Source organism: Lampris incognitus, chromosome 15 (genome assembly GCF_029633865.1).
Source record: "Lampris incognitus isolate fLamInc1 chromosome 15, fLamInc1.hap2, whole genome shotgun sequence".
Taxonomy (NCBI): Eukaryota; Metazoa; Chordata; class Actinopteri; order Lampriformes; family Lampridae; genus Lampris; species Lampris incognitus.
The window spans coordinates 34,959,830-34,982,700 of NC_079225.1; the positions used below are offsets into that span (position 1 = coordinate 34,959,830).

Consider the following 22,871-nt stretch of genomic DNA (forward strand, 5'->3'; position numbering starts at 1 on the left):
ATTTCCCCGTCTGGCTCTGAAAAACGATAAAGCGGAATCGCCCCCAGCCTATCAAAACAAGGTGTGACGGCAAATTCTGTCTTTTAACCTTCATGAAATCAGATTCATTTCCAGCTCCGGCTCTCTGGGAAGCCAGCTGTGCAGCAAAACTGAAGGGAAATCAAAATGTCCCCTAGCTGTTTGTGCTCTGGATCGGCAGGTGGCAGGGCTATGATGGGCACGGTATCAGTCAAGCCAAACCTACGGCGCATTAACACAGCTTGGCAATGTTTGTGTGGAAGTGCTCCTTTTTAATAGCAGACACCATCAAATGTGAGCACTGGTAATGTTTCCCTTCGATAACAAGAATTAATGGGATGAAGGTGTGTGTGTATGTGTGTGTGCATTAAAGTGTGTATTTATGTGCAGGGGGCGCCGATGGAGTGCCCACAATAAAACTGGATCCAATGACCCATGGCCACAAAGTAAAATGGAAATCAGGGACCATGAAGAGATGGGGACAAAAACACACACCTTTCCATACCCACGCTATAATGCTCGAGTTTTCCCCCAGTTATAACAAGGCATTATTACGGAGGCTTTCAATACACCGAAACACGAGAACTAACACTGCTGAGATGAAAACCAACAAAATGGCACTTAGACGCATGAGAACAAATGCACCCAATCTAAGTGTATGAGCAACGCCACCAAAACAGATTGTAAACCTGTTTCAAAGCCACCCTAATTAAGCAGAATTACCTGTCTAAAGAAGAGAAATCACACCAGACTAGACAGAACAAATGGCACCTGGAGCGCTAATATTCTTAAATTAGAAAAATGTGATGAAGTTAAATTTGTATGCCACTTTAATGCATCATCATTCAAACCCATTACCTTTCCACAAGGCCTATCCATCCATCCATCCATCCATTATCCAAACCGCTTATCCTGCTCAGGGTCGCAAGGATGCTGAAGCCTATCCCAGCAGTCATTGGGCGGCAGGCGGGGAAACACCCTGGACAGGCTGCCAGTCCATCACAGGGCCGACACACACACACACACACACACACACACACACACACACACACACACACACACACACACACACACACACACCTTGGGACTATTTAGTATGGCCGAGTCACCTGACCTACATGTCTTTGGACTGTGGGAGGAAACCGGAGCACCCGGAGGAAACCCACGCAAACACGGGGAGAACATGCCAATTCCACACAGAGGATAACCTGGGACGACTCCCAAGGTTGGACTACCCTGGGGCTTGAACCCAGGACCCTCCTGCTATGAGGCGACTGCGCTAACCACTGCACCACCGTGCTGCCCTAATATTTCAACATTATTTTTAAAACTATTCAATTATTGTTTACATAATAATAATGCAATGTAAAGGCTAGCCAAAATCACTAGAATGCACACCCAGCTAAATTATTAATGAAGCTTGTCAAATGATCCCCAGGCCACACAAACCAAGAACTGAACGGAAATATACCAATAGCCTATTTTATTTCAATAAACCCAACTCTCTATTCAAATCAAGATTTAAATCCAGACCCCACAAGGCCTAAAGTAGGAGAAAATCATTAGCAAGGGTTTATTGGGCCACTTTATTATGAAAGATCAAACTGAAACCAGAATTAGAGTCATTCATGTTGTCCTTCCCTTAGGCAGGGAAGACAGACAGACAGACAGACAGACAGACAAAGAAACATTGGGGAGAAGAGTAATATCTAGACTATAAATCTCTCCCCCCCTCTTTTTTCTCCTCAATTGTATCCGGCCAATTACCCCACTCTTCCGAGCCGTCCCGGTCGCTCCTCCACCCCTTCTGCCGATCCGGGGAGGGCTGCAGACTACCACATGCCTCCTCCGACACATGTGGAGTCACCAGCTGCTTCTTTTCACCTGACAGTGAGGAGTTTCGCCGGGGGGGGGGGCGTAGCACGTGGGAGGATCATGCTATTCCCCCCAGTTCCCCCTCCCCACCGAACAGGCGCCCCGACTGACCAGAGGATGCACTAGTGCAGCAACCAGGACACATACCCACATCCGGCTTCCCATCTGAAGACACAGACAGTTGTGTCTGTAGGGACACCTGACCAAGCCGGAGGTAACATGGGGATTCGAACCAGCGATCCCCGTATTGGCTGGCAACGAAATAGACCACCACGCTACCCGGACACTCCTAATTAGTATATATATCCTTGAATGAGGCAGGGAAGAGAGAAAAACAGATAAAGAAACATTGAGGACAAGTGTAGTATCCGAACCTCTATAATAGCCCCTTTATCTCCTGCTGTGCCTGTATGTGCAAGCGCATGTGTGTATGTGCATGCATGCACAAACATGTATGTGTACCACACATTAGCAGAGCATGCTACAAAGAACTTCAGAGGAAGGTATGGATAAAATCATAGAAATAAAGTAGAGAAGAAACTTGTGTGTGCATGCAGCTTGAGTTATGTGTGCTTAATTAATTCTCCTGTAAAGGGACATTTTGGACAGCTGCTGCAGCCCTCACTAGTAGCACTAAGCTGAATCAACAGGGATCTGGGGAGAAAAATCATTTGGAGGCATTTGCCCCGAGGTGTGTGTGTGTGTGTGTGTGTGTGTGTGTGTGTGTGTGTGTGTGTGTGTGTGTGTGTGTGTGTGTGTGTGTGTGTGTCAGCCCTGTGATGGACTGGCGGTTTGGATAATGGATGGATGAATGACTGTTTGCACCACATGACCATCCAACACCAGCAGCGTGTGTGCGACACTCAAAACCGCTGTAGCTTGCAGAGGGCTGCATGCCTCACCGGGACGGCTGTTCTGAGATGTCTCATTACAATCCTAAAAATGTTTTTATGCTTAAGTAGACTAGCCTGTACCATCATTCCAGCAGGAGACTTATGAACACACACAAAGGCACCCTTAACAAACCAAGGCACAGACAGACCAAATTACAGACAGCCCACACATTCACACACACAAACATACATATTAGTCAACATGTTGAAGTTGCTCGCTATGATAGATGCCCCCCATGAGCACACCATTAAGCTCATTCATACTTTTTATCAGGACAACCCTGGAGGCTGTTGGCTCTATGATCCAAATAGACTGAACCAAAGGATGGCTTTGGTTCAGTGGCTCAGCCATCCTTTATGCGTGTGTGTGTGTGTGTTGTGTGTGTGCACGCACAAGTGAGTGGTCTAAACCCATTTACAGCAACAGTTAATGCCTGTCATTTTTCAAGCTGTATGAAGCAGGATGATTAAGTGACAGTCCCCAGGCTTCAATACAGACGCACACACCACTCACTGTGTGTGAGCGACCCTCCCATCTAACTTCCCCATCGTTCCCCCTAGTGCTTCTCCCTCCAACTTACCCTATTTCTATCTCCCTCCCTACAGCATGAGTCAAGGACCCACCCCACCCCTACACCCCCATTCACACATACATAAAGTGATGATTTGCAGTGTTTGTGTCGGCCCTTGTTACATTCCCAGTTGTAGGCTAACTAACACTGGTGTGTAAATGCACATTAAGTGATTTTTTGGGGGGATTTGTTTTGGTACTTTTGGCGGCTCTGTGTGTAAGGAGTTTGGCAGCCGTTTGTTAAGGGGTCCTGCAGGAATCAAGAATCTCTCACTCTTAACAACATAATAGTCTGGGGGTGATTAAGTAACGACAGATGTGAACGTCTCCAGATCCAAGTAGAACATTTCTCTGTGGCCTCCACGACTAATTCAACTAATGACTAACAACTGATTCAACAACAATAAGAAAGATTTGCCTGATCTTAACAGGTCAGCATAGCGGGAGAGTGTCAGAAGGGGAATCAAATACAAGCCAAGCTGCCCTAAGCTTTTAGAGAGGCAACTCTGACCTCTGCTGGACAGAAGCAACAACAATAAATTCTGGTCTATCGCATATGCTCACCACTTAGCTGGCAAACTTCTTGTAGGAATAGGTCAAATGCAAAAATAAGATCTTAGAATATAACACATTAAAGCCCAGAAATGGAAGGGTGATATGTGCACAACATCATGTTTTCCTTATGCCGTAAAGGAACACATCAATAAGAAAACTATCACAGTAAATCACACCATTTCTTTCATATGTAGTTTGTTTACCTCAGACTGGCTGTCTGAGGTTTGGATAAGTAACATTTTAACTTCTCACCTCCGCAAGTTTTAGATCTGATTCTTGCCCTGTGGATTGGAAACTAGGAGGTAAGGTGCGTTTATAAATCACTACCTAATCTCTGGAGTAATTTCATTTGACAACCCCCTGCTGGGGCATTACATATCTATTACCAGCCTTACCGGAATCAGGGACCATCTTGCTGCTGTTCAGTACATCAGGGTGGGGCATGCTGTAAATGGTGACCACACCGGTGGAGGTGGCTGCTGCAAGGAGACCCAGTCTGGGCAGGAAAGGTACCTGGTGGGAGAGGAAAGAATAACCGCACTATGGATATACAGACGTTGAGCCTGGGTCTGGTAAAAAATAATTTTGCTTGTTTGTATTTAGCTGCTTAGCATACCAGACAGGTGGTGTTTACCACCTCCGGTAATGGTAGTTGAGTTGGTATTTGGAACAGTGCTTATCAACAAAAAGTGGAGTGCATGTACATGGTGTATGTTTCTCTATGGACCTTTCTTTCACAAGTCGGTAGCTCCCATGCTCCTGCCGGGCACCACTTGAGTTGCCAGACAAAGCCTTTGTTCTGGGCCAAGCAGTAAGAGAGGGACGGGGGTGTCTCCGGTCTGCAGAGAGGGGGTTAAAGGAGAGAGCAAAGGAAGAGAAAGAAGGAGATGACAAAAAGAACAAGGAAAAATGAGGAGAGGGAAGAATATAAAATGTTAGTGGAAATAGTGGAGTAAGCCTCAGCAGGCGCACAGCGATGTGGATAAAAACATGCAGATTATCAGTAGTTACTAAAAAAGTAATACAAGCTTATGCAAGTTCTGTAACTAGTACCGACTTTTCAAATAAACAAAGTATTAATACAGTTACCAGTGTGGTGTAGTAGTTACTCAACACTGCTGTTATGACATTTTGCTTTAATGCAGTATCAATTAGACAGTATTACGTTTCACACTTTACGTTAGGTTGAATCTCAAGTACCACCTTAAGGGTGGTGGTGTGAGTACACATTTGCACATGGTTGTGTCATAATTTACATAAGCTTCCTTTACAATGAACATCATCCTCAATTTTGACCATTTCAAACCAAATGTACTGTACAAAACAACCTGGGATCCAACAAACTGCCAAACTGAGTGTTGTTTGTACGCCTGAGTGCATGTAATTGCTGACATGTGTACATGTGATCTGCACCTGATGTCATACTCCAGTCTGCCTAGGTCCCACAGTTGAATGAGGCCAGGCCCCGCATATATCCTGTTGGCAAAATGCTGGTCGTCCATCCTTTGGTGGCAGGCCAGAGCTACATATTGATCGGCTGTGATGCCGTCTGGTGTCGGGCACCACTCCATGGCCCAGACCGGCCCACCAGCAAACATGAACATGTCCCAACGCTCTGGATGTGCAGGCAAGCTCTCAAACCTGTTTTGTTTCATTGGGAGAAGTTTCACAATGCATAGAAGTTAGTTCTCTTGTGGCAGTTTACCCTCTCAAGCAAACAACCATCCATCTATTATTCGGACCACTTATCCTGCTCTCAGGGCCATGGGGATGCTGGAGTCTATCCCAGCTCTCACTGGGCGGCAGGCGGGGAGACACCCTGGACAGGTCGCCAGACCATCACACAGGGCTGACACACACACACACAAATTCATAGCTTGGGGCAATTTAGTATGGCCAATACACCTGATCTACATGTCTGTGGAGCCCCCTGAGCCCCCTGAGGAAACCCATGCAGACACGGGGAGAACATGCAAACTCCACACAGAGGACGACCCAGGATGACCCCCAAAGTCGGACTACCCCAGGGCTCGAACCCAGGACCTTCTTGTTGTGAGGCGACCGTGCTAACCATTGCGCCACCGTGCCGCAAGCAAACAACCAACCAAAGTTAATTTAAACTCCATTTATCATCAAATCTTTTTCAAGGTCATAATGTTGGAAGCTCCCTCTCCGAAATACAAGCCCCCCCCCCCACCAATTTCCTTCAACTTAGGCCGATCTGTGGGGTCCACAACAAGGTATATAAAACAATTACTAAATTGAAATAGGATCTTTAAAAAAGTTCAAATAGGGTCCGCGGTGGCGTAGCGGTCTAAGCATCGGCTTGGTGTCAATGCAGTTGCCCACTGGGGACTGGGGTTCGCGCCCCGGTCTCGTCAGATCCAACTATGGCCGGACTCGATGAAGCAGCAATCATTGGCAACGCTGTCTTCGGGAGGGGGGCGGAGTCGGTTTGTGTTTGTCATGTGAATGCGTCTCTGTGTGTGTCGGAAAAACAGTGGTTCGGCTTGGATTCGCCTTGTCACGACAGTGGGGAGGTGTCTCCTTCGAGACTGCAGGCCGGAGAGATGCAGTTGGCGAACGCATGCAATACGAGGGTGGGTGTTTGAATTAAAATAGGGATCAATTGGCCACTAAATTGGGAGAAAAAAGGGAAAAATCAGAAATAAATTTTTAAAAAAAAAGTTCAAATAAAACCCTCAAAATGACTGGCAACTTTCAAATGCTTCAGAAATATCTTCTGTAGCATACAACATTTTTGGGTTGGAGGGGCAAAACGTACAATAATGCACCACGTTACGTTTGATAAGAAATTTGTACTGGCAGTGAAATGGGAACAACACCTGAAAACCTCTCTCTGGGTATTTGTATTGGGACTATTTAGGGGAAGTAAAGACTGAATGTTTTTCCAAGTTAAAATAAGATACACGAGCTATATCCCTGCGCTTAAATTCCACTAAGAAAAGTTACGGGAGGCACTAATTCAACCTCAAGTTGATTTTTTTGGACTCCTCTTGAAAACATGGAGAAGGGGTAACAGTAATCCTGACCTGCTGAGTCTTTGCATAGGTGTCGCCTCCTTTTTGCAGAGTCCTTCTCTGAAAACCTTGAAACCAGCAGACCGCAGCTCTTGAGGCAAGTACCTCTCTCTGTCACTTGAGAAAATGAATGAAATTATAAATTCAAGTTTCATTAATCACTAATTAAGACAGCACATACAAGGAGATATATTTGTGTGATAAATACAGCTAAATGTCCAAGTTTCTGAAAGTGCAAGTAAGACAGTTTTGTTTTTTAGTCTAGAGATTTTAACCACTAGTAAACACATAAGCCAACACACAGGCTGAAAACCCTTCTTTTGCTGCCATCCAGCATCTGAAGTTTGCTGTAGGCTGTCCCTACCCCAAACTTGATGCAACAATGCAATATATAGCAGCAAAAGCAGTATTTCAGGCCATGTGTTGGCTTGTGTGTGCTAAATATCATCAACAATGGTAAACTATAACAACCTGTATACCTTAAAACACAAAATTTCAAATTGAAAAAGCAAAGTACCTTTCTTGTACGATGTGCCAGTGTTTCACAGAGGGGATCCATTCTGGGAACACCCAGCTACTGCAGTGCTCCTCTCGGCTAGGAGTACACAATCAGAAAACAATTACTTATTGCTGGACACACAGCTCGCAGCAAAAAAAAAAAAAACAATTATCAGTTTTCCTCCGGTGGTGAGGAGGGGGAGGAGAAGAAGAAGAAGAAAAAGAAGACCTTTATTGTCATTGTGCCAAGCACAACGAAACTGCATGTGTCAACCTCAAAATGGAGCATACATAAAAGAGATACGAAATATAAAATATCAGCAATAAAAAGTACAGAGTCTGAGCAATGATAAGTGCAAAATATAAGCAGTATAGGTATAAAATACAATACAGTTAACGATAAAATAAAACTTACGAGGTGCAAAAACCTCATCAGCAAAAATGCAGTAAAGGTGCAGTGGACATATGAAGTGGCTCAAAGTGACATGTGAGCAAATGTTGTATGTGCCCAATGGTGGCAGCACATCAGTCTCGTTGGACTGAGGATATGCCCGAGTTCATTACTCTCACAGCTTTGGGCAAGAAGCTGTTTTTCAGTCTCTTTATGCGTGTGCAGATTGATCTGAAGTGCCTACCTGATGAGAGGGGCTGAAACAGACGGTGTCCATGGTGTGTAATATCTTTTATGATGTTCTTCTTTTTTTGGGGGGGGGGGGTTTCTCCCCTTTTCTCCCCAATTGTATCCAGCCAATTAACCCCACTCTTCCGAGCTGTCCCAGTCACTGCTCCACCCCCTCTGCTGATCCAGGGAGGGCTGCAGACTACCACATGCCTCCTCCGATACATGTGGAGTTGCCAGCCGCTTCTTTTCACCTGACAGTGAGGAGTTTCACGAGGAGGACGTAGCGCATGGGAGGATCATGCCATTTGCCTTGTTCCCCCTCCCCTTCGAACAGGTGCCCCGACCGACCAGAGCAGGCGCTAATGCAGTGACCAGGACACATACCCAAATACCCACAGACACGGCAAATTGTGTCTGTCGGGAAGCCTGACCAAGCTGGAGGTAACACCAACGTGCCGTGCCTATCAATACGGGGATTTGAATCGCTGATCCCCGTGTTAGTAGGCAATGGAATAGACCGCTACACTACCCGGATGCCCCTTTTATGATGTTCTTAGCCTTCCTCACACAGTGAGCACTGTGTGAGGAGGGTGCGAGTTTTATGTGCTGAAGGATGGAGACTTGCAGCAGTAAAAGTGTGTTTTTTTTTTTTTCCACTGTGCAAATACAACCTGTCCTGATCTTATGTTGGTCTCCTCTCTATAGCTCTTGAGTGAAAACAGAAACTCCAGGGGCAGAAAAAGAAAACAGACTAGGTACTTATATTAGTATAAGTGCTTATTCAAATAAACTGGGAATTTCCTAGAAAGTATATCAGAACAAATCAGAACGGTACAGAGTAAGGATGACACTATGAAAAGGGTTGAGCCATAAACTGACCACACTGTATGGAGTCAAACTTTTGTCACTTGAGGAGTGAAGTTGAACCATGTGTACTGAAGTTATGCGCAATTCTTGATGATGAATTTTGTGATTTGAATATGAACTTAGAAAAAGTGAAGTTGCATTTACTTGGTCTTAACATTCAATTTGTAATATTTGGATCTTGGCATATTAAAAAAAAACTACTTAAAATATCCCTTTTCTTTGCTATCTTTGGTATTTTCTTTTGGTATTATTAAGTTTGTGAGTTTGCATAAAAGCCATTTTGAAAATTTTGAAAGTTGAGCAGAGCTGAAATTTCTGCTTGACAAAGTCAAATATTTGCTATTTTTAAACCCTCAGTAATCATAATCCTTACTGTATTTTTCATTAAGTAGATTTATTATAGGGTTATTACTTTATTAAAATATTCACTTATAATGTTCTTAGAAAACAGGTATGAGATACTAAAAGTCATTATAAATGACTAATAAATCAAATGCATACAATTTTAACTTTAAATATCAAGTATTCCGTTTCAATTTGAAGCTGAACAGCTCAACATTATGACTAATGTTGAGCTAATATGACTAATGACTATTAATATACAATAATATATATAATAATATAATAATATATAATATGACTATTATTAACATTATGACTAATGTTAATGATAATCTGTACATCAATCTACAGTATCTCAGATTACATTAGATTACTCCATAAATAACATGCTTATTCTGATTGAAATCAATGCGCACGAATACAAAGTAAAGCAACAAACTACAGCCCATCACCATAAATGTGCTCCCTTGCCACCAAATTTGAACTTCAATAGTGAGCTACTTCAGTGTGCTTGTACAAAATAATGGCTACTCACAATTTCTTGTTGCATTTAGCTGAATCTATTGCAACTCTCATGATGTAGTTAGGCAGTCCATTTGCAGCTTTTCCATAGTGTTTCACATATCCTTGCTGTAGGGGTATAGTAGAGGAAAAGGAAGAGGCAAGAGGAAAAAGACCAGAGGATAAAATAAAAATTCTGGACTAAAATAGCAAATGCACTTTTTTTCTCCCCTACTTTTTTGTATTTCTTCATCATTTCTCTCACTCTTCCAACTATTTTAACTCTCAAAAACCAACCCAAACCACTGATTACAACATCACAGCCTCACAAACCAAATGTGAGGCCACAGACCATTCCAGCTCAGTGGATCAAGGTCTGGAGCCATTATACTCTGGCTTTACATGCTCTGTGGTGATATGAAATTAAGAAAAAGTACTAACAATGCTCCTGTTCACGTATGAAGCTGCTGCTGCATTTCTTCCAGTGGGGTGCTCAGGGTCTGATTCCCATTCTGACTCCCGTTCCTCTTCTTCCTCCATCTCCTCCCCAACCTGCTCTTCGTCATCTGGAACAAAGTCCTCATCTTCTGCAAGATTATCACTTTCAAAGCCAGGATGCTTTTTCTTTTTTCTCCTACCTCTTGCTGCAAAATTTAAAAAAAATTACATCAGAGAATATAAAGATTTGAATTCCTATCATAAGTGAAAATGGTGATTTAATTCACTTTTTTTTATCTAGTCACAGTTGTTGCAAATGTATGCACAGATTAAGAAGTACTTGCATGAGAAGCAAGTTGCATTTCCAATAAGTTTCTGTAGATGTTTATGAAAGGTTTTGGAAAGAAAATTGTACTGGGCCAATTACCCCACTCTTTCGAGCTGTCCCAGTCGCTGCTTCACTCCCTCTGCCAATCCGGGGAGGGCTGCAGACTACCACATGCTTCCTTTGATACATGTGGAGTCGCCAGCCGCTTCTTTTCACCTGACAAGTTTCACCAGGGGGACGAAGCATATGGGAGGATCACGCTATTCCCCCCCCCGAACAGGCACCCTGACCAACCAGAGGAAGCGCTAGTGCAGCGACCAGGACACATACCCAAATCTGGCTTCCCACCCGCAGACACGGCAAATTGTGTCTGTAGGGACACCCGACCAAGCCGGAGGAAACACGGGGATTCAATCCTGCGATCTCTGTGTTGGTAGGCAGCGGAATAGACCGCTACGCTACCTGGATGCCCCACCACTCAAATTTTACAAAAGTATTAAATTTCCAAATCAAAAATACAAAAGATATGGGGCATGCAGGCACACATACATCTACTCACATTCTTTGGACAAACCTATATAAATTAAAACTAGGTTTAAATATTTTGAACATTAAATTCTACCCTGATGATTATTGAATTTCAAAATTCAACAATTCTTTTCACAAGGAGCTTTTGAAGGTACATGTCAATGTTGAATACAACGTATGCTGACGGTGGCTGGGAAAAAATGTGCCGTACAGTCCAACAGTTGAGGACAATTCTGTACCACAATTATACAAATTTATGAAATCAAAGTGGGTCTGCCACTTCATGAGACACAGTTATGTATCTACCTGAATTAAACCTAAAATCATCAAGACCTGTATGTAAAAAAAAAAACAAGAAAAAATGTTAAGCAGTGTTTCTACTTTACCTTTAACAGCTTTTGGACTTTTCTGTCCTGAGGCTGGCGGTGGATCTGGGCTTGGGCTCTCATTGCTGGAATCCGGCTGTGATCCTGAACTGTTAAGATGGCCATGTGCATCATGTGCCTCTTTTGCCAAGGATTGAAGGTACTTAATTGCCCTAGATAAATTCAGACATTGGATCACTTTTTAAATGACAATGGTTACCATTCAGAACTTATGTAAAACACTTGTAGGTGTGAATTAGGTTGTGACCGAGGTCTGATGTGAGAATGACTAGTGGTTTTTGACTGATGTATGCTAAGGGCTACTCAAAGGCAGACAGCTTTGGTCTTTGGGGCAATGTGCTTCTTCCTGATATATGAACTGCTGCTCTCTCCTACTCCGGTCTCGCCTGCTGTCTCAACCGGGGAGAAGTCAAAAGCATTCCACTGACTCCATCACAATGTTTATAGTAAGGTAAGTAGACCAAATCGTCTGTACATTAATAATAGCTTCAGCAGCATTCAGCACTATTGGGGTTGAGGAGACTGTGGAACGACTATAAAAATGGCAGCCACTTTGACTGATGTCATTTGGTAATTCCAGCCTGGTCCAAGGTGAAATGGGTACAAAGCATTTTTTTAGATGAAGAAGACTGATCTTTGAATATTTTGCATTGTGGCAAGAATGACTGTCAAACAAGATGACTGCCATTTTTATGCCCACAGCCCACACACACAGACACCATTACAATAATAATGGCGTGATATTCTATTGCTAGGAAGCAACGAGTAAAATAGTCTTCTCTTAATGCTTAAATAAAAACAGAATGTAGTGGCAGACTAAATGTGACCTACGCTTTAGCGGCACTTCTCCTAGGACGGCCACCAGGAGTAGTCTCAACTTCAGTTGCAATGGGGGTATCTTCTTGGTCCTCCTGAACGGCTGTACTTTCAGCTGGTGCCTCTTTCTGTACCACCTGCTTCTTCACATACTTTCTCTTGGGCTTCTTTGGCTCCGTTTCTTGCTGCTCTGACTCTACACAACCAATCTCCACTGTTAACTTACCATCTCCTTTGGCAGGAGATTTTTTTGCAGTTTTCTTTATTCGAGTCTTCTTGCCCACACGGCGTTTTTTGGGTGCTTTCTCTGATTTATGGGGCGGTGTGTTGATTTCCTCTTGGTCCTGATCTGCTTCAGGTGCTGCAACTTTCTTTGGTCGACCCCTCTTTGCTGGGGTTTTTCCTGGTGTTTCCCCGTTCTGTGAACTCTTTTTGACAGGAGTTTTTCTGGGTTGTTTCTTGCAGAGCTCTTTTTCGTAGTCTAAATATTTGGGATTTTTCCTTCTTAGTCGCCCCCCAGAGCTGGGGGTTAAATCCAACAACTTTTCAGTCGGCCGCTCTTGCCCTGCGAGGAGAGTGTGAAATTATTATTCTTCATCATTTGAGTTATGCTGAGGGCTGAAATCAATTAAAACAATGTCCCAACCTAATTCTGAAGTTACAACTCCCAACTTAAGAACCATGTGCCAACCCTAGACTAAAATCAAATTTAATTATGGTCTGCTTTTGTGTCATCCCTTTCATGTTTCCAATTTTATTAACAAAACCTAGTTATGGAAAACAACAGGTCCTTCTAAAAATAAAATAGTATGAGAAAAAAAGAAAGCTCCTAAAGACACATTTTACGTTTTAGACAAAAAGTTTAATTGGACACAGTGTTAAGGGGTGCAGGATGCTATCTCAAGCATGCATTCGGCAGACGGCGGGAAGACAACCCGCCATCATTATTCCATCACAGGATCAACACAAATCACTCACACACATCTGCAAACCTAAAAGCAATTTAGAACTTCTGACTCGCCCAACCCGTAAACCTGTAAATCCTATATGGTGGAAGGAAACCCGAGTACCTGGAGAAAACCAACATGAAAACAGAACTTGCAAACTCAGTGATGGAGGGCTGGGATTAAACCCTGGACCCTCTTGCTGTGACCCAGCATTGTACATTTTTCTATAAATTAATATATTAAATTACAGTCAATGTTGAGCGAAAAAAGTTCTTGAGCCCTACCACAATTGATAGCAACAGTGAAAAGCAATTGCCAAGGTGACACATAAGGACTACATTTTTGGTACAGTCTATCACTGTACCAAAAGAAATAGTAAATAACCAAGCTCTAAGACCGGATTCAGACAGAATCAGGCAATGCATCACAAAAAGGAAGTTCTCCCATTCATTTTGAATGAGGGTAGTGTGTGGTTCCGCAAAAAAAAAAAAAAACCCACAGTGGGGCATTCGGATGGCATGGCGGTCTATTCCGTTGCCCTACAAACACAGGGATTGCCAGTTCAAATCCCCATATTACCTCCGGCTTGGTCGGGCATCCCTACAGACACAATTGGTCGTATCTGCGGGTGGGAAGCTAGACGTGGGTATGTGTCCTGCCTGCACTAATGCCTCCCCCTGGTCGGTTGGGGCTCCATTTCGGGGGGGAACTGGGGGGGAATAGCGTGATCATCCCACGTGCTACGTCCCGCTGGTGAAACTCTTCAATGTCAGGTGAAAAGAAGCGGCTGGCCACTCCATATGTATCGGAGGAGGCATGTGGTAGTCTGCAGCCCTCCCCGGCTCAGTAGAGGGGTCGAGCAGCGACTGAGGCGGCTCGGAAGAGAGGGGTAATTGGCCAAATACAATTGGAAGAAAAAGGGGGGAAATTAAAAAAAACAAAAAACAAAAAACCACAACATAGTGACGTTTGGCAAGAAAGTTGAGTTAGATTCACGCTGCGGTGGCCAATCACGTAAGCTGGTGATCAGACTGAAGATGCCCACGTGGGCCAGGATCACTGTGACGGCCCATCCCAGTGATCACTGATCGCAATGGGCCATGTAGTGACATGCCCACACCGCTGCATTCTGGTGTCGCATTGCCTGACTCTGTGTGAATCCAGCCTAAGCTTCTCTTTGTCCAAACAAAGGACATTATTCTCTTACTTGTAATTCAACTCCCTTGCCACATTGCTTGAAGCCAAAGAAAGCACTTGTGGTCACTAAATATTTTTGCAGTCAGGACAAATGAAAAAATATCCCAGTGCACAATTAGCCCTATTTTCTTGATCCCACAGCAGAATATCCCAATTATATCCATATTGGTACAGACACTGATAAATAGAAAAAGTTGGCATTCATTACACCGTTGCCACAGGAAAATTCTAATTCATAATTTGAATGAGGATGTGAATGAGGGGGGTTCAAAAGTCCTTGCCAGGGGCACAGAGACAAAATTTAACAGAAAGATGACCAAGCAAAAGACATTACTTAGGGAACTGTAAAAATCCTTGCCTGAAAAACACTCCATTTCCAACCCTAATGAGAGTTGATCCTCCTCTTCCAAACGAGCCAAACATGAGTGTTCAATGTCTTTCCAAGACAGGAATGCAGGATTTTTTTCTCTACTCCCACAAAGAGATAAAGGACCTTGTCCATTTTCCTCTTTGATATACAGAGTTCCCTCCACTCTCCTCCAGGAGATGTCTGAGTTCCCCTCCTTTATATCCAAGATGCTAGATTCCTTGCTTCATTCAGTTCCCATGTTTGTCCGCCTGAGTTTCCACAGATATTAAGTCTCTCCTGCTCCCTTTCTTCCAGGGATGCAAATTCTTTTACCTGCATCCAGAGTTGTCCAAAATACTCCTCCAAATTCCACAAGTTCTCCTCCCTCATTTCCGTCCCAAGTTCCCAGGTCCTTCCACCCCAGATCCAGAGGTTTAACTTGACCTTCATGTCAAACAGCAGACCTTTCCCCATTTTACTGGTGGCTTCCAAGATGCCAGGTTCTCTTCAAGATTCCTATCCGAAGTTAGCCAGCACAAAAGCTATAGAGAGGGCAACTTCCACTACCTAAGACCACGTCCTGGCTGCTTCTCATTTTGCTATATACAAGAAATGTTATCGCTTATAATAAATAGAATTCAACGTTTGCTGAAACACTTGTTCATACAAAGTCTCCTTTAAAATACAAACAAGGTATTAAGATACCTATGACAAAAAGCCAACAGTTTTACTCCCTAAATGAGCCTAGTCTATGTAAATTGTATTAACCAAAAACCAGGACGCAGTCATTCTAGTGACTGGGTATAAGTCTAGGCATAGTTTGGAATCCTTTTATTGATACTATCGTCTGTACCTTAAAGTTGATACCTTAACATATAATTTCAACAGATTCTCGTTATTAGCTTATCTGTAGCTGCATATCTCAACACAATCAAGCAGGACAGAACAGGAGGCGAGACGGCTGTTGTTTTTTTTCTTCTGATTTTTCCCCCTTTTTCTCCTCAATTTTATTCGGCCAATTACCCGACTCTTCCAAGCTGTCCCAGTCGCTGCTCCACCCCTTCTGCCGATCCGGGGAGGGCTGCAGACGACCAAGTGCCTCCTCCGATACATGTGGAGTAGCCAGCCACTTCTTTTCACTTAGACAGTGAGGCATTTCGCCAAAGGGACGTAGCACGTGGGAGGATCACGCTATTCCCCCCAGTCCCCCCCCCCGAACAGGCGCCCCGACCGACCAGAGGAGGCGCTAGTGCAGCGACAAGGACACGTACCCACATCCAGCTTCCCACCCGCAGACATGGCCAATTGTGTCTGTAGAGAGGCCCGACCAAGCTGGAGGTAACACGGGGATTCGAACTGGCAATCCCCGTGTTGGTAGACTGCTGTTGCTTTGTAGCTTTTGTCTTCACAAACAAGTTGCCTTGACTTTGGGGATTCGAGTAGTTGCTGTTTTGTGGTTTGTTTACCAGTGTTCAGTGAATGAACAGAACATGTGATTTGAGAGAAAAGCGTGGTAATGTATTGCGAATGTGTTATTTCATGTGACAAGAAGGCATGTTGCTGCATCATGACACCGTGGGATATGGTTAGTACTGATGGGCCAGGGCGCATGCAATGAACTGATCCACTTCGATTGATTTCTCACTGCAAATGAACCAGCCCTGAGCACAAAGACCACCTCCTCTCGGCAGCCTTGTTCTGCTTGTTTCAGCTTGTAACTATAGCTGAATTTCAAATATTTTTGAACAGCACCAACTGTTAAACTTACGTCACTCATTACCTCCGGCACCATGATGAGCGGCAGCCTGTCGATTGCAGCTCCTGCGTTTTCTTGTTTGTTTGTTGTTTTTCTTTAAACTTATTTTAGTTATTTAAGTTTATTTTAAGTAGCTATCTAAATATGCAATAAGTTTGTCATTACTTTTAACTTGGCCACTGGTTCAACTACTCACTAATCTTAAAAACGTAATTTTTCTTCCCATGGTTATATGAATATGGTTATATAAATAATAATAATCTTTATTTTGGACACACAGTCGGTCCATAGCATACAAGCAACAATACAATAAAATAAAACAATACAATTAAAAAAAAAAAAAAAAAAACATTTAAGCCTACATGACACACTACACTCCACAAGCATGCACACACACACACACACACACACACACACACACAACATGTGAGGTGTCCACACACGCACCGTACAACACAGTCAGTTCATAACAGATACAGTGCTTGCCAGTGCTTTTTAAGTCTGGATGTGAACCGATAGGAGCTTTTCATAGGGCTGGTTAGAGCCTTTATGATGCAGTTCTCGAACACATCCAGGCGACACATAAAATTATACATTAGCCGTCTTACAAGTACATCACATGTAGGCACATCTGAGGACATAAACAACTGACTGGCACTATGCCATCTGGGGACATGAAGCAACAGCCTCATAGCATCATTGTAAGCTACTCTGAGCCTCTGCATACTTCTCTTCCTGTAAGAAGACCAGAGACTGGCTGTATACAGAGGTGTTACATAAGCTCTAAACAATGAACACTTGACATCAACAGAGCACATAGAGAACTTCCGAAGCAACATATTAGCCTGGGCATAGGTTTTACAGCATTGTCGGTAATATATACCCGAAAGTATGCGGACACCCCTTCTAATAAATGGATTTGGCTATTTCAGCCACATCCATTACTGGTAGATGTATAACATCAAGCACACAGCAATGAGATCTCTATAGACAAACATTGGCAGTAGAATGAGTCGTACTGAAGAGCTCAGTGACTTTCAAAGTGGCAGTCATAAGATGCAACCTTGCCAACAAGTCAGTTGGTCAAATTTCTGCCCTGCTAGATCTGCCCTGGTCAACTGTACGTCTGTTATTGTGAAGTGGAAACGTCTCGGAGTAACGAAGGCTCAGCCATGAAGAGGTAGGACACACAAGACCACAGAACACGACCACCAAGTGCTGATGCATGTAAAAAACATCTGCCCGGGACGCCCCGGTGGCTCACCTGGTAGAGTGCGTACCACATAAGGCTGAGTCCTAACAGCAGCGGTCTGGGTTCAAATCCGGCCCGGGGCCTTTGCTGCATGTCATCCCCTGTCTCTCTCTCTCTACTATCGTTATCATATAAAAGCAGAAAATACCAAAAAATAATCTTTAACAAAACGTCTGTCCTCGGTTGCAAGACGCACTACTGAGTTCCAAACTGCCTCTGGAAGCAACGTCAGCACAAGAACTATTCATCTGGAGCTTCATGAAAGGGGTTTCCATGGCCAAGCAAACACACACAAGCCTAACATGACCATGCACAACGGCAAGCAACATCTGGAGTGGTGTAAAGCACACCGCCACTGGACTCTGGAGCGATGAATCACTCTGCACTATCTGACAGTCTGACGAACAAATCTGAGTTTGGCAGACTCCAGGAGAACACTACCTGTCAAACTGTATAGTGCAAACTGTGAAGTTTGGTGGAGGAGGAATAATGGTCTGGGGCAGTTTTTCATGGTTTGGGCTAGGCGCCTTAATTTCAGCGAAGGGAAATCTTAACGCTACAGCATACCAGGACATTCCAAGGCTCTACAGTGGGAGTATTTTACTCACATTTGCCCCTAAAATTAGATATGTGCGAACCGGAAAAATAATTTACGAGTACAGTGAGTGAGTAAAGATTACAACCTACTGTAGTCAGTCAGGGAAAGACGTGTTTAAAAAGTATCGCAAATGCATTGCTAAAAATGAAGCCCGTTCATTTTTACTTTGCGAGGAAAAGAGACGAGGAGAAAGAGGAACCCAGCGAGGGGGATTTGCAAGCTTTAACTAACGAGGCTTTGCAAGGTTTACATGAGGCGGCCAACATGGTGGAGTTCAATCCCACTGCTGCCGTGGACCGCTGGCTGAGCGGTCAGACGGCCAACGTAGATACCCTTTGCATCTAGTAGACATGGACTAATGTGTGATTTTGGTGGTATGTACTATTGCACAGATGTGTGCCCCTTAGTACACGCACGCACACGCACACGCATGTGCGCGCACACACACACACCCAGAGTGAGGGAAAAAAAACCTCTATTGCAGAACCAATATGTCTGTTAAAATGCAGTGTGAATATTTTAAAAACTGTTCCAATATTTCATAAAGTTTGCAGTGCTTCAATGTTAAAAGAAACTCTCAAATGTTTTGGAAAAACTCTCACAATATCTTATTTATTTAAAAAGCTGTGTTTCAACATTTCATTGTTTTAAAAAGCTATGTCAATGTTTTCAATATTTTAAGGCCATTGCCTAATGCCTTTGGAGGTTTACTGGGCACGGCCAACTGGGAGGAGACCCCAGGGTAGACCCAGAACTCGCTGGAGGGACTACATGTCCACTCTGGCCTGGGAACACCTTGGGATCCCCCAGGAGGAGCTGGAGGGCGTTGCTGGGGACAGGGACGTCTGGGGTGCCCTACTTAGCTTTCTGCCACCACGACCCTACCCCGGAGAAGAGGCTGAAGATAAATAAATGAATGAATGAATGCCTCGTGTCTAGATGCTAGGGTCTTCCACTTTCATAGTCCTTCAGTGGTTTTCACATCATGATTGCACACAAGGAGAAGTAGCACACACACACACATGCACAGTAAAAATATGTGTGTAATCAATTCTTTGTTAAAAAAAAACTCTGCTATTTGAACATTTTTCACTATGCTCCTTTTTTTTTCTCTTTTCATTCAAGAGCACATGAACCCCTTTTGAAAATAGTTAGGTTAGAGCCCTGCATTCTAGAGAATTGTGTGTTTCCAACTTTGTGGTGAAAGTTTGGACAACAGCCTTTCCTGTTTCAGCATGACAATGCCCCTGGGCAAAAAACAAGGTCCATAAAGACATGGTTTCTCAAGTTTGGTGTGGAGGAACTTGACTGGCCTGCACAGAGCCCTGACCTCAACCCCATCCAACACCTTTGGGATGAATTGGAACGCCGACTGTGAGCCAGGCCTTCTCCCCAACATAAATGCCCCACCTCACTAATGCTCTTGTGTCTGAATGGGAGTGAATTCCCGCAACCATGTCCCATAATCTAGTAGAAAGCCTTCCCAGAAGACTGGAGGCTGTTATAGCAGCAAAAGGGGGACCAACTCTATATTAACACCCATGGATTTGGAATGAGGTGTTTAACAAGCACATATGGGTGTGATGTTCAGATGTCCACACTACTTTTTGCCATGTAGTATATGTTTCAATAATTAATTATGTGGTCTATTTTGTCTACTCTATAAAAGTCATAAGGAGATAGTGTTTATAATAAATAGCTGATTTAGTGTCTGTTTAATGGTCAGGAGGCAAAAGATAGTTAAAATGATTGTTCTAATTATATTAATTATTTCTATAGTTACTGTTGTTTAAGTCTCAGACTGAACTAATTTATGTTGATGATTCAGTGGGTGTAACAACCTTCACATCTTGTGATGTAAACACCAGTGTACCTTGTTCTGAAGCTAATGCCACTGCAGGCTCATCGTTTGGTTCTTGTGCAGCGTTTGTCTCATGGGAAGCCTCCTCGTGGGTCTCAACATCATCATTCTCATTCAGCAGTACGTTCTGTGGTCAGATGAAAACAGACAACACAAGTGTTAACTACTCTAATAATACTTTTATTAAACAGTCAGTCCTTATACTGAACTTTACAAAATGCCCTAAGAGCACAAAATCGAAGGTACTGGATGTTACACAAGTAAAGCTGTAACATGAACGATGTAACAGTAAAGGTAAAAAATTTTAAAAAAAAATCATACTGAGGCAGACCTCCATGTTTTCTGGTTTGTCCGGACGTGCTGCTGACGGCTCAAAGTGGAGTCGATATCAACAAACAACACAACCTGCTGGGAAGACATGATATTGTAAATAGGAAGTTAGAGATAATAGCGAATAAGGGATGTGCTGTAAGTTTTATTTAGTGTATAGTAAAAGCGCAGGTTGATGGTGGTCAATGAGTGTCTCGCTCATGGGCTTTATGGATAGATGACAACTGAGGAATGGGGGCTCGGCAACAGGAAAGACCACCACACCACTAATCATTTATATCGACTGAACTCTATTCTATTAAGCTTTACATTTGTATCTTTATCTATTGTTTGTTTTCATTTTAATCGTTACCTTCATTTCATCTGTGCACTTTCACTTAATGCTGTAAGATACCATTGATTGTAAGATACCATTGTAATTGGTATCTCTGCACCATTTGCACTTAATCACTTCTCATTTCACCTGTATATAGTCAATCCATGTGTGTGTATATATATATATATATATATATATATATATATATATATATATATATATATATAAATTTAAGCTTCCTTTGGAAATCCCCTGGGGAAATTCATGTAATGCAAATGAACCCATCCTAGCTGTGATCTGTGTATAGCTGGGAGCAGTGGGCTGCTGCGCCCGGGGACCAGCTCCAGTTATTTTCGCATTGCCTCGGTCAGGGGCACAGACAGGAGTATAAACCCCAACACGCATGTTTCTGTTGATGGCGAGGGAAACCGGAGCACCCGGAGAAAACCCGCCATAGACACGGGGAGAACATGCAAACTGAGGACGACCTGGGATGACCCCCCCAAGGTTGGACAACCCCGGGGTTCGAACCCAGGACCGTCTTGCTGTGAGGCGACAGCGCTAACCGCTGGGCCACCGTGCCGCCCGACGCTAAAGAGTGTGGTGTTGTCATTCTGTTAAATACACAAGACAGCCACGAAACCGGGGTCGAACTCCATGTGTGTGCAAACGAACTGCGAACTGCGCTGTTTAAATAGTATAGCCGACAGGCCGCTGCAAGACTGGAGTTAGCGAAATACGTGGTTGGCCGCCCGGCTGAAAACAAACGGCATGGCCGGAACGAAGCGCCACAACACACCGACGGATTGCTCGACTCGAACCGGTGTGAAGACGGTGGGTTCTCTTCTCCGTTATCCGAGCAGTTTTACGTAGCCACATAACACAGCTAACCAGCCGGACAGGCTATGGACTCTACGGCATCTACGACTACCTTAGGGAACATTTAAATACCTGCCACATCACCGTCATATCTGGGTATAATAGTGATAATGAATATTTTTTTTCACACGAAATGTTTGATATTAGAAGAAACAGCTCGTCGTTCTTCCACGACGGTGGCGCAAGCCCAGCAGCCTCGTTTTGAAACACGGCCTCGGCTTCGGCCACAAACAAGATCGAATCCCCCCGTTCCACTTTACGGACTCTGTCGCAAAGACCCGACTTGTGTCAAATATCAGATAAACGCAGCGATGCACCTACCGGACCATGTGGGACCCTTTTAACAAATAACGTTTCGGCGTGCACAAGATGAAATCCAGCCTATATCAGCTGTTCAGGATCTCAGCAGGGGACACGCCGTATATCTATGTTATTTACAGTCAACAGAAATGGCGCTCCGGTCTGTCCCCGCCACCAGTATAAATGAGCTTCTGAACCGCGGTTACATCGAGGGTAGTTGTTGGGGGGGGCTTGCCCCGAACACATTGCGCTCCTGTCGCGCTGGTTCTTCTTTCGGCCTGTCCCCTGTCTCTCAGCGGTCACCGCATCAGATATTTTGCTCTGTCGCGCTGGTTGATAAATACATTTGGTAAATACATGGTTGATCCCTACCATCGAGGGATCGAATCCCCAGATGCACTAAATCCCGACGACAAGTGTGACGAGTATCACACACAGAAGAAGAATGTCGTAAAACATCTTTGAAAATCCGAGGTGAAGTTGTTCCCAGAAAGCAAAATGTACTCCGTTATTTTAGTTTTCACTATTCACCTACATACACACGGAACGCATGTGCTCTTACTCGTCAACGCCATGAGGTCGCGGCGGGAGCGATGCTGCTCAAGTCTGTCCTCTAGCGTCATTCAGCCACCGCTGCATACGTGTACGCTGGTTTGAACGGGGGGGTCAAAGAGGCCGTCTTATGTAAAGAGGGAAGGACCATCCCTGAACCGTGGGGGGAGGGGTGGTGCTACATCTGTCACCATCTTAAAATGCTGTGATTGCAAACATTCCCAATCCTCTGTGAATAGTACACATGGCCATCGA

At 43.9% G+C, this 22,871-nt stretch overlaps 1 protein-coding gene across 1 annotated transcript in view; it reads right to left on the reverse strand.

Annotated features, from left to right (window-relative positions):
- The window catches only part of gtf3c2 (general transcription factor IIIC, polypeptide 2, beta), a 36,859-nt gene extending 14,561 nt beyond the window's left edge, over positions 1 to 22,298 (reverse strand). Inside the window, exons 1-12 of the mRNA XM_056294200.1 lie at positions 22,086 to 22,298; positions 20,571 to 20,647; positions 20,252 to 20,366; positions 12,295 to 12,844; positions 11,464 to 11,615; positions 10,225 to 10,427; positions 9,818 to 9,912; positions 7,471 to 7,548; positions 6,966 to 7,070; positions 5,326 to 5,553; positions 4,640 to 4,751; positions 4,308 to 4,425 (exon numbers count right to left, since the gene is read on the reverse strand). Of these exons, the coding sequence (XP_056150175.1) occupies positions 4,308 to 4,425; positions 4,640 to 4,751; positions 5,326 to 5,553; positions 6,966 to 7,070; positions 7,471 to 7,548; positions 9,818 to 9,912; positions 10,225 to 10,427; positions 11,464 to 11,615; positions 12,295 to 12,844; positions 20,252 to 20,366; positions 20,571 to 20,576 (1,762 nt within the window). The 5' untranslated portion in view covers positions 20,577 to 20,647; positions 22,086 to 22,298. The remainder of the gene's footprint in view (positions 1 to 4,307; positions 4,426 to 4,639; positions 4,752 to 5,325; positions 5,554 to 6,965; positions 7,071 to 7,470; positions 7,549 to 9,817; positions 9,913 to 10,224; positions 10,428 to 11,463; positions 11,616 to 12,294; positions 12,845 to 20,251; positions 20,367 to 20,570; positions 20,648 to 22,085) is intronic.
- Between the last annotated feature and the right edge of the window lie 573 nt (positions 22,299 to 22,871).